Consider the following 12,800-nt stretch of genomic DNA (forward strand, 5'->3'; position numbering starts at 1 on the left):
AACTTCACCATTACCAGACACTCTATTTTTCACAAACTTAACCACAAAAATCCCTGAAATGTGGTGAGACGTGACGTAAACGATGCGATCTCCAACGGCTTGTGACAGCTTGTGAAGGCATGTGATCTTTCTAGGAGGATATGGCACGATGGCACCACCCGCGAAAGAAAATAGTCCCAGACCGAATATAGTTTTATCGATGAGATACAATTTTATCGATGCATATGAATTTGCCAGTCCTCTTGCATCTTTATTCGTCATTAAAGGAAATAAAGAAACAAAACCTTTTTAGTAACTTCCTAAGCGCGATTTTTGTATCTTGATGGTCCACCCTCGTATTCAGGTACGAAAACTTCCTGTGCCGTCTGGGGAGGTACGATATGCACAGAGAAGTGGCTTTTAGATAAAAATCAATTTTTTTTAAACATTGTTTGTTTAGCTTTCATTGGAGAGTCCCCTTTAAGATTAAATTTTGTATGGATATATTCTAAATTGTGAGCTTCCATTATTTTTACTGGAAAACTTTACATTTTTACATATAAAAACCATCTGCAAACAGTGTGGATACCCACTACTTGCATTATTTGATATGTATAAGGATGCACTCACTGTAGTGGATATCCACTATCTGTGCAAGTGGATCCACAAAGGTATTGTAAGGATCCACCCTACGTCATGTGGGTACCCTCAAATATTGGTAACAACTGCAATAATTTGTGGATATCAACTGAAATTTTAAGCACAAGGGTATATTTTCAACTTTTCCAGAAAGTATGGAGTTCGGTTACCCCACACTTTGACCCACCACTGAATCGGGTTGGGTATTTAGGTTTGCAGTTGGTAGGGGGCTGGAGGAAGTTGAGGTGTTCAGCTGGACAGTAGAAGATACGGTTTGGAAGGGAAGGATTGAATATTTTTTGAAGGTGGCGCAAGGAGAATTTTAGGACCTTGGACTGAAGAATTTTAGGGCAGGGAGCTTTATTATGACAGACAAGTACTTTCACAGAAACTTCCTTCAGGAGATTGCGTTGCAGTTTCAGACATTTGCGTTGTTGTGGGTTGCCTATATTAGGGTGGACAAAAAATACTGTTTTATTTCGAAGTTGAAATAGCGCGGAAAAGTTGCTAATTATAAATACAAAGGAAAAGAAGAAATATCTAAATCGGTTGGCATCTTTCGGTTGCGCATCGGCCCTAAAGTTTGGCAGAGTACGAAAAAAAACTTCGTTTTTGTGATTATTTTTAAAAATTTTCAATTAGATGTTTTCGTAATGTAATAGTTTGTGACGCCTTCAAATAGAGCCTTAAAACGTGTTTGAATTTGGCTTCGATCAGTTTTTATCATATACAGTGGCGCATTGGGGCTAAAGTTTCACATTTTTACTTCTCTAATGCATTTTTTTAATCGTAATAGTTGTAGTATTTTTATTTTTAAACATAAGAACATTAATGTTCTTTTGTTTAAAATTTTATGCGTGTACAATTGTATTTTATCATGGTGCGAATAAGTGAACAATTTCGATTGCGCATTGACACCCATGCTATAGAAAAAGAGTGCCCGAAAAAAGAGTTAAGCCTATGGCATTATGAGTGATAACAGTAGCAACGGACATGGTACTTTTTCACTTGCTCTATATTTAAAAGGCTTAAATATTTGAGATACAGTATAGATTTTAACAATGAACTTACTCTTATAAAAAAAGGATTTCTTTAAGTAGTCCATGTCAGTCGAACCTGTCCATTATTACTGGGAATGTCCCCTCCCATTGAGGAATTTATTCACGCGATTTGATTCATGGCGATGATTGGATTCTTCTAATATTTTATTACGCACTAAATCATACAAATTCACGGTTATTTGGGCTGAACCAAATCCACGAACTACTGATGCATGTGCGCTAAATCAGATTGATTTTGTTTGAAACATTTCTGCAAAATGACGACGACTGTCTATTAAGATTAATAATTCCGATTTTCATGATTTCTCGTTAAAAAATTGTTGTCTGAATTTGAAATCTCTTCAAATGCGCCCATTATTTTACGAAGCTTAGCCATAATAATCCACAATCCGTCAATTGTACAATTGACGGATTGCAATAACCTTTTTATGGTTTTCTTCATATTCATTTGGAAGACAGATTAGTGTCCTGAGAGGATAAATTTCTCTGTATTTTACTCTTGTGAGTAGTTCATACGGGGATTGGTAAAAATGTCCTCTTTGTCAAGGGTAGATTGATAAATCTCTTAAGTGATGTAGATGTGACTGTTCTTAATTAATACTTTTCTTTTCATCTTTGCAATGGTTCTCTTCCAAATTCCTGACCATAGGAGCTTTGCATAGAAGAGTGGCCATGGAGGAGGAAGCTGGTGGAATGGAGGGATCTGTGGCAGGGCGTGTGGTGATGGCTGTGGTTAAGAAGGAAATCGGGGCCGTTATGCACAACGTGAAGAAAAGAATGAGGAGAGCGCAGGGCACAGGAGATATAAATGGAAAGTTGTAAAGGAACATGATAAGCATAAATAAATGTTGAGTATTGATAGAAATTCTATATTGTTTTATTGAAATTACGCTGAATATATCTTTTCATTTGCCTTCCATGTCCATTGATTGGTGGAGTTTTTTTATTCATTAGAGGTTTCAACTTGTGAAATCTTGAGGTTAGGGATTGTAGATTTTTTAACCAATGCTCTACCTTATTTTTTATAGAGAAATAAGGTACAAGTAATACTATATTCCATGCAAAATTTGAAGTAGGTGGTGTGAAGGGTGAGGTAAAACTAAAATATCTTCTCATTAAGTTATGAAATCTAGTTGTGTTAGTCACTTATACTAAATATTGCAGTGCCGTATCTGTTATCCTTAAGTAGTAGGTAATCCAAACTTATACCATTACAAGTTTTAGCATTTTAAGTTGTCTTCGCACATTGCTGTATGGACATAGTTGGTTACAGGGTTCTATCGGCCACTTTTTTTTACTAAAACTGCTGCACTTTTTGATTTTTCTGTGCATGTGGTAGTATTTCAGGCCAAGCTATGGGGGTATGAGTAGGACAGGGCATAACTAGATCCACAGGTATTAGGTGGCCACAGATGGCCACACACGGCGACAGACTAATGGCCACACATTATGACCAAATAACCACAGACGGCCACACAACGTTCTGTGGTCGTCTGTGGCCATGGCCTCAAACTTGTGTGGCCGTCTGTGGCCATGGCCCCAAATTTGCGTGACCATCTGTGGCCATGGCCACTTAAATATCCTGTGGCCGTGTGTGGCCATTTTCACCAGGGGTAACGTTAAGTTCAAGAATATTCCTCATGACCAGGATGCTCACAGAACTTAAAGAGCTGCAGCCTCCTCTCATTTTGAAAGTGATTTAATTGGGGTAACCGCCTCACGCGGAGTCTCAATTCCTCTATAAACTCTATTCCTTCTAATGTGATGTAAACCCATTCTTAGATATACACACACCCGTCTCTCGTAGGAAGAAGTCTATTCGGAAATTTCATGGCTCATTGTCTTGTACTTGTCGAAGTGCTTTATCGTTTGTTGAGGCGTCAACTGAAAATATTTATGCTATAATACCCCATATTATTAAATTTTAACTTGGGAAATTGTACTCGGAGACTTGTTATTGCATTACAGGGCGAGCTGCTAGTGCCGATTGTGTTTGACTGTGTTTTGGAGTTCGTGATGTAGCGGCACAGCGAAGGGGGGGTTTTGTGGGTTAAACCCCCCCCCAGAGCTAAGAGAAATGTTTAAGTTTAATCCATTTTACTTAATTGGATTGATATTACTAATAGAATAGTGTAAAGATTAATAAAAAATCCCTCACAAAGCCGTAAAACTCACAATTTTGAACCATTTATCTTAAAATTCCGCAATTTATCTCTTTTTTTAATTAATGTATCTCTTTTTTAATTTACTAATATCGCACCTACCGCTTATCCTGGTGGATATTCCATACCCCCACCCACCCCGGTATTAGTTGCACCTTAACCCCCCCCCCCAGCCTTAATTCCTAGCTGCGCCCCTGTTGTGTTGTGCATTTAAGGTGTGCTGCACACTAAATGATGCGTCTTCATTGTATTTTATAGTTGAAATGGGCATAATTTTTGTTCATATTTTGAGACCCAAGGATTGAGGATGCTGACATGTAGCTTCATTTTCATCGTTGTCAATCAATGTAAGTACCTATTTACTGTAACCTTCTTTCATGGGACTATTATGTGGTGATATACCGTTCCAGTAAACCAGTTTGGAAGTGAATATTTCATTTATAACTTTAGCATCTGTAAAGGCCTAAGTATACGATATAAACCAGGCATAAACCATTACGAGTTAATATGTGACTGCCTGCGCGATTTTGGTGAACCGGAGCATGTACGAGTGTTTGATCCTAATTAGAAAAGGTTCTATTTTCTGTGGTTATTCGGTGCTTTTTTTTAAATTCATTCTTGCGTCCAATCAAAATACACGGAAACTCAGGCGTTTGTTTCAGAGATCTATCCTCTTAATGCAAACTGTCTTCTAAGTCTGGCGCGCTGGTACAAGAGATAGTCATGTATTGGCTTCCGTGGCGGATACATATTAAGGGAGGGTCCGGCCCCCCCCACTCTTGCGGATCCGCCCGCATTGCCGACCTTTGAAGAGCCACAATTTTAATTTTTTATATAATGAGATGGCATTGTCTTGAATATGTGTATCATCAGTTTAAATAAAAATTGCGTAAACATTGCATGTGACTTCATTATTTTCTTATTACGATAAAGAAATGGTGGTCCAAGATATCTTTTGCACCCCCCTTGAGTTTTATCTGTATCCGCCCCTGATTGGCATCATTGGTGACCATATTAAGGCGACCGTCAGTTAGGATATTCGTGTTAAAATCCTGGTCCAGGAAAATTATTCGAGGCAAGGGCGTACCCGAAGTGAATGAGTGAGGGGAGGATTAAAAGGATTGAGCGAAAATTCTACTGAGAAAAAAAAATCAATCGCCTTGGACGGGATTCGAACCTGAATCCCCCGATATCAGGGCGAGTGCTAAGTCAGCCGGGGGAAGATATTTTTTGAAAAACAGAGTACTATTTGTTAGTACCCTATTTTTCTCTTTCCCCGGACCCCCCAGTTTAGGGCCTCCCCCCTGAACGAAATTCCTGGCTACGTCACTGAGCAGAGCCTATCTGATGGAATCATCCATAATTCACTCCCAGTAACGATTTCCCTACCGTTTGAAATAAAACTATACCTAACGGCAGATGCAATGCAAACTGCAATTAGGAAGAAATCGTATTTGCAATTATTAGTGGTGCAAACAAGGTTTACCACAGTCTAAACACAAAAGTATAACATGTCGCCACCTTTTTTCTTTCGGCGTTCACTGCATTCTGAATTGGTAAGAATTCAGTCAGAAATAACTGCGAATGTCCGATTCCGCCAACAGTGGGGCAAGGAAACGCTACGGTAGGTTCTGTAGTGACCCGAAAAAGGAAGATTTCCATTTCCAAAATTTGCATAAACATGTTGTTGTGTGTCGTCTCAGAATAGCCTGCTTGGTCAAACAATGCCTCGGGATTTGTACCTTTTCACTTCCAAGAACGCTTAACCTTCCTCTTCCCCTTCCTCTTTGATGAAAACATCCTGGTTCCACTTCCCTATATAATGGCACGGTGGCGATGCTATTGGTACTCACTCAGTAACACACACTCACTTACTGGACTCAGTTACTCAGTCTCCAGTAGACTCACCTGTGGTCAATCGGCAATGTGCCGTCAGTTGGAGTCGAAGCGCGGGCCTTATGGCCGAAGCGCCTCGCCATCACCAGCAGCTCCTCACCTTCCCAGGAATTTGGTAATATTCTAAATTTTGGCTATTCTAGACGCACGAATTCATCATTACTTTATGTATTTTCATTGAATTGATTTGGATGCTGGGATTTTAAATTGGGAAATAAACTATGGGTTAAAAACTTAAAATACTTGTGTGTGATAATTATTCGCTTCCCGACCCCAAGGGCAAGGACCCACGCAATTCAAAGCGTGCGACCCGCGACTTTAAGGTGGCGGGCCGCACCATTACAGTTCCACAACTGATGCGATCTGTTTCGATACAAGGTCTGATGATGTTTCTTAGTATCGAAAACGGTCTCATCATTAAATAATTGCCTTCAAATTTCCTTTCTCTAATATGGCGAAGGAGCTCCATCACTTTTCGCCCGACATCATTGAATTTTTCAGAACTTTGACCGCTACTTTTTCAAGAAAATTATCTTACAAAAATTCTACAATTTAGGGAGTTATTTTTGGAATGTAATTTACGCACTTAATGTGCGCTGTGTGCAAGTGGGCCACGTTGATTATCGTTTTACATAGATCAGGTGTCTCCAATCCCGCGTGTCCCGCGGGCCAGATCCTACCCCACACATAATTCCACCCGACCCGCCAAAAGAATCCGTGTGTTGGCGTTTAAAAAAATAATTATCGCACGGCTGGCATTACTGAATTATTCAAACCTGGATAATTATTCAGGGCTATGTGAAATCTAACTATCAAGCAGTTTTTTCTGATAATCATTTGAAATCAATTATTACAATTGGCTCATCTAATCTGCATCCGGATTTTAATGAAATGTTGAAGTTCAAAACGACGGTATTATTCGTCACACTAATTTGGCTGCATAAAACTAAAAGCGAACGAATCGATTTAGTTTACCCTGATATTTTCCAAAAAGATATTTTCAATTTTTTCAAATGTTTGTACTCTAATTTTTGGGGAAATTAAATTACTAGCACTGATCAGTTTTTTAATTTCTTTTTTATTCCTTCGGCCCGCATAAATTTGGGAAATAAATAATGTGGCCCTTACATTAAAAAAATTTGAAGACTCCTGATTTATAAGAGAGAAAACAGGATTAGCAGAGAAGCGGAGGAAGAGATATGGTCCACGGATGAAAAGTAATCATGCAGAGTTTAAGAAGACAATAAAATTGGTGATTGGAGCAACGGGGTGTGATCAGTTACGTTGGCATATCATCTTCCCAGCGTACTTGCCTGAATAACCTGTTTTAATATTTCATTAGCACTCTCGCATCTTGAATTCATACACTTGTTGCCGTTTCAAAAATATTTTGCCGTCTTACCTATCAGTCCTCAGTCAGCCGAACACCGGAACAGTGCAGAAACCTTAGGGTATGTGTAGAGGTGGTAAATAATCACTCGTCAATGGTTACAAAGAGTAAAATCCTTTTTATATACTTTCAATTAGATCACCTCACAAAAAAGAGAGATGTTTATTTTGTATCCAAACTATGATCGTTTTTGTGAAATGTCACTTAGTTCCATTGCAATACACTAATGTCCATCTCCTCATGTTCCGTCTCTTTAAGAGACAATGTTTAGTCACTTAAGGTCTGATGAATTTTTATCGTTGGAAGGCATGAGTAAAGTCCCCGTGAGACTTCAGCCAGGTCAGCAGCAAAAGGAAACGACTTTTCAGCGCCTAGCTCTGCTGCCATTGCCAAGGATTAGTTTCCTTACAGATAAACGAAGCTCGTTATTGATTCGTAACCCCGGAAATCCCACCTTAACTGTAAAAGGCCCAGTCAATTGCCGGCAAATCGATTGGATGACGTTTTCTCGATCGGTTTCCAGCCGATTTAAATTAAATAATTTAGCGGACGGTTCGAGGTCTTACTAGTTTCTCGTATCTGGTAATTATTCTTTGACATCGAAGGACGCTAGTGGACGTATAGTGCTCGAAAATAAAAGTTTAAGGTGTGTATTTCCCGTCCTATAAGCAATGATGGAATGTGGAGGACCCGGAGCAACGAAGATCTACGAGAGGCATATAATGTTCCAGACATTGTAGTGACAAATCAAAAGTGGAAGACTCAGGTGTGTATTAGGAGGTATGGATATGAATGGAGGTATGTATATGACTCAGGTATGTATCGAGGAGAGAAAATAGAAAAAACTGCATTAGAAGGATTACTAATAGGGAAGTGACCTTTGGGACGGCCACAGCATCGCTGCAAGGACCAAATCGTAAAAGACACTGAGAGGAAAAGTTGGAGCAGAAGTGGAGAGGGTGCAGAATCGGGAGAGGTGACGCTGGCAAGACCAATAAACCTGCTGAGGTTTGAGTGAGGTCCTGGACTGATAAAAATCACACAGGTTTTTATCTTCAGGGTGGCCTAAAGATTCCATCCATTATTTGAAATAAGTTGACGCATGATAAGAAGGCCTTATAGGTCATATCTTGAGACATGATCAGGGAAGCCGACTTACAAAAATTATTGGGGGGGCCAAATCCGGGGACCTTGCCCCGGGAAATTTTATAAGTAGTGAGTTTTAAGTTTTTTTAAGCATTTTAGAAGAGTCATATTATCAACATTAGAACCCTGGGGCCCCCATAGAAGAATGGGGCCCCCTCAGGCCCCATGGAGTCGGCACCACTGGACATGATAGTCTAATGAAGACAGTCGTCGAGTGACAAGTAGTTGGTTAGATCGGAAAAGGAAGACCTCGAACAAAATATATGTAACAAGTAAAGAAGGATGTGAAAGAGAAGAAATACCTAGGTGAGAAAAGATTGGCTGATAGGATAACTTAGTGGAGAGCTGAGTCAAACCAATCTTAGGATTGTTGGCCAGTGATGATGATGGTGTCGTAATATAAACAATAGATGGACATATATAGGTATCAAATTCGCAAAAACAAATTCTTGTGGTTGCTAGGAACAATTAACTTACTCTTTCATTGGGAAGAAAAGAACTTTGGTCTACAGTATAAATGCTTGCGGCGTACGCTCTTAGCAAAATTTGTGGCGTTGGTATAACTTGATTTAGCAATTTCGGGGTATTATTTTCTGCGGCACCATTATATAACACCTACGGCTGAGGGGCATTATGCAACCTGGCCCGTGGGGTTGAGACCCTCTCTTAAAATCCTCCAGTCTAACTCGGCTGGAAGCCCGAGAAAACGTCATCATAATTTCAATCGTTTCGGCTGTTGCTGTTCGTTTTTTTTCAGCTCAGTGGTCCCTTCCTGATTGAGTGTTCAGCACCACACGGTGCAGCTCTTCTGTATGAAATGTTCGCAGTGTATGCATTGCATGAACGCCACTTGGGGGTAGAGTTGGTATCAAATATCTTGGGCGCTGAGAGGTAGACTTAGAATTGGTGGGATTGAAGAAAGACTTTTGTCACGTGATAGTCTAATAAGCCAAACAGTGGCCTGCCTAGGCTGTCGGAGGTTCAGTTGCTCGTTGAAAACCGATATGAACACTTCATCAATCTTTTTCTCCTGTTATCACACCGAAGGATGTTTTTCGGTGCTAGGAGTTGGCCAAATATATTCTGGAATCCGGTTAGGTTTTCATGAACTGACACCAGAGTACCATTGTATTCGTCTGAGTTTTCGATCAATCCGACGAATGAATGAATACCCAGACGATAACAAAAATTCCTCATGACCCGGGTGTTATTAAGAATTTCCGAATGAAAATGACCACATTCGAAGAACTGATGGATCTTCGGATGAATCGTTCCATGAGTCATTATTGCTCGAGGTAACGAAGTTGACACAGGATAAACGAAAAAATACCTATAGAGTTGAGCCCTTTCACTTACATTAGTTGTTACTCTCACGCCACAGACGGTCAATTATTCGAATTCCAAGCAATACCCATATCTGCGGCTTCATTCAAATTTAAAACCAAATTCGAAACTACAGAATAACTAATTTATGGCGGGCGTTTTAATGCCTCTTTGAGCTCTCGTTCACCTCGTCAAATAAAATTAGAGTTCTTAGGTGTAGGTATTCTACCGCCCATCCATGGCATTTTATGAGTACTTCGAAATAAAACAAACACATTGAAAAAGAAAGATTCCTGCCGAATACATTTCGTGAAGAGTTCTCGGGATCACCACCGGGTCAGAAACTGCGTTGCTGGCGACGTTTCGAAGTTCGACTAGGCCATCATCCTCAGGGCTTCGAGTGATAGTATATGATTGATGATATTTCTCTTCCTATTACACCATATCACTCATAGCCCTGAGAACGATGGCCGAGTCTTATACAGAAACCTCGGCAGTAATGCAGTTTCTGACCCGATGGTGATCCCCAGAACTGTTCACGAGAATTAATAAATACTTCAATACCTCCGTAAATACTCCAGTTCCTCTCAGAGCCCTCGATTACCTCACCGAATTTAGTAGGATTGTCGAGATTTATTCCACAGTGGTCTCATGTAAAAGTCTGGGTACCCCGTATATTCCAGAACTTGGAAGAATACATTGGCACTAGCATACTTGTCTCAAGTACTCGTGTCTTCTCCGAGTACTCCAATTCCTATCTGAGTTCTTGCGAAGGCTTCCGTGACGAGTAGCAGATACTGTCCTGGTTTCGCACGTTGCTTGATTCCAGATGATAGCAGTTTCACCGACAGTTGAGCTCCACTTCTGAGCTGAAGATGGTGGCGGGATCGCCGGCGAAACTGTCGCCATCAGATATAAGACAAGGCGGTAGACACCATGGCAGCAGCATAACTGGGACCTGGTATACCTCTATTCCGGTCTATTCGGCACACTCCTACCATGTGTATCACGCGGGTTTTCGAAGTGGAAGACACGAAACTTGGCAACGTCTAACTCGCAATACCACACTTCTGTACGCAGTTCCTAACACACCGTAATCGTAGGTTTTTCTGCCAGTCGAGAAATATGCTGGAAGGCAGCGCACCCATTACACATTTGATGCTCCAACATATTTGGATTCTCTCGTATATTTTCTCTTTTAGAGGGCCTGGCACAGTGTCGCTTGCAGTCGGATTTACATTTTTCTTGGCAGCGTCCTTCAAAAGGCAGTCATCTGCGTCTCTTCCCAAGTGGAAGACATGAAATCTGTTAAATTCGAACTCGCAATACCACATTCTTGAAGGAATTTAGTGAACCACCCGAAGCGGAGGCTTTCAGCCAGCTAGAGATTTTTCTGGATGGCATCACAACCATTAACAAATTGATCCTGCCTCCTTCTGCCACCCATTGCAAATTTAATCCTGATTAAATCTGCTCCGTAAACTTGAATTTCCTAATAGAGTGGTTATTTCGAAGTCTCTGGCACAGGCATCTTCGGGGACAGTTCTAAATCCACCGATAACGGCGGTTTAGCATTAGCTTCGAGATTTCGTTGGCAGTTATAACACCCTCGCACCTTTAATATTCAACCCCGTTCGATTAAGATATTAGGAATCATTCGCTAGAGTCGTCGCTTCGGAGTCTCCGGGCACAGTACCGCCATCAGTCGGTTTAACATCTATTCGTGGCAGTGTCCTTAAAACGGGGGTCACCAGCATCTCCGCGGGTCCAATGTCTTTTAAGCACAAATGCTGAAGGACTGGAGCTTGCTCCACCGCACTCTTGAAGATAGTTCATAGCAGACCGATATGGGAGATTTTCAGCAAGCTTCGAGATTTTCTGGAAGGAATCACATCCATTAAACTTTTATCCCTGCTTCCATCTACTCAATATATTCGGATTCATCCAGTGTAGTCTCCGGCACAGTGCCGGACTTATTCGTTCATCTAGGCACTCCAGAACTAAATGTAAGACAAATGCACGAGTACTCAAATCCGTGTCCTTAAGTCCTCGAGTCTGTCTGACTGCTTGAGTGTATATATGGGAACAGAATATCTACACTCGGGTACGCTTGGCACACTAGTACGCTGTGCATTACGCGGATTTCCCAAGTAGAAGATGCGAAACTTGGCAATGTTCGGCTCGAAGCATCAAATTCTGGTAGGAAGTTCCTGACCCAACGAATTCTAAGGTTTTTTTTCAGTTTCCAGATGTAGTGGGAGGAAACTCACTCATTACAACTTTAAACCTGCCTACCCTTTGCTGTTAACAATCCCTCTCGCAGCGGTAGTTTTGGAGTCTCTGGCACCGTCATTTGGGGTCACATTTCTTCGAGGCAACGTAATTCAAACGGCGGTCACTTGCGTCTCGGCGGCGCCGCTGTCTCTCCGGCTGATCCATGTAGACTGTCCCCTGAGGGGGGCCTCCATGGGTGGCGCTGGATTCGCATTTCCGTTGCCGTCTTCTTCCGAGGGTGTGCCTTTGATGGCCGCCCTGCGGCAGAACACCGAGGAGAACGTGTCCCTGAACTGGCGGCTCATCGTGTAGTAGACCACGAAGTTGACCGCGCCGTTTGCCAGGACCAGAAGGTCCATCGCCTCGCCCAAGCGATGGTAACAGTCTTGGAAGAACCGTTTTCCGATTATGACCGAGAGGAGTCCTAAGACGCCCTGCAAATACAAGAAAAGTACCAGTCACATTCCTTATGCGTAAGTCCCATTAGGCTAACCGAGGAGACAAGCTGATACACGAATGTTGTGGGGTTATTTGGGACTATAAAAGAGAATATCATCGCGAAAACTATTAATGATAATGGATTAACCGCGATTAAGTAAGCTATTGAACTCCGAGGGGTTATGTGTACAACTGTTGAAGTTGCCAGCAATATGATTTATCAATGTATTTCGAACCTACATTGTGGAGCGAGAATCGGCCATTTTGGCCATCCTGACTTCAGTAAATAGCCATGGGGATAAGGTAGTGATGTGGACAAAGGCCCGGACAATTTCTTATTTCGGTGATGGGCCAAGGGAATTGAGGTAGCTGTACAGCGTAGTTGTTTGCGCGGTGAACCCAACATTGGTAATTGGTAATCTCTCTCACCTTTGACCTCAGTCAATTTGCAGTGTCTATCTACTAAAATGTCATTGCCCAATTCATAGTTTT

General features: G+C 41.4%; 1 protein-coding gene and 1 long non-coding RNA gene across 3 annotated transcripts in view; one reads left to right on the top strand and one right to left on the bottom strand.

The window, feature by feature from the left end:
- The first annotated feature begins 5,685 nt into the window (after nt 1-5,685).
- Nucleotides 5,686-7,888, top strand: LOC124167862. The gene is made up of 2 exons (XR_006866778.1): nt 5,686-5,852; nt 6,883-7,888. It is a non-coding gene; the product is annotated as an uncharacterized LOC124167862 (long non-coding RNA).
- Nucleotides 7,889-9,341: 1,453 nt separating this feature from the next.
- LOC124167753 (G-protein coupled receptor dmsr-1-like) overlaps nt 9,342-12,800 on the bottom strand; it is a 96,944-nt gene continuing 93,485 nt past the window's right edge. For both annotated transcript variants that reach the window (XM_046545765.1, XM_046545764.1), the window contains one exon: nt 9,342-12,304. In XM_046545765.1, coding sequence (XP_046401721.1) covers nt 11,981-12,304 — 324 coding nt within the window. In that variant the 3' untranslated portion in view covers nt 9,342-11,980. The remainder of the gene's footprint in view (nt 12,305-12,800) is intronic.

This window comes from Ischnura elegans, chromosome 11 (assembly GCF_921293095.1).
Source record: "Ischnura elegans chromosome 11, ioIscEleg1.1, whole genome shotgun sequence".
NCBI classification, from domain to species: Eukaryota; Metazoa; Arthropoda; class Insecta; order Odonata; family Coenagrionidae; genus Ischnura; species Ischnura elegans.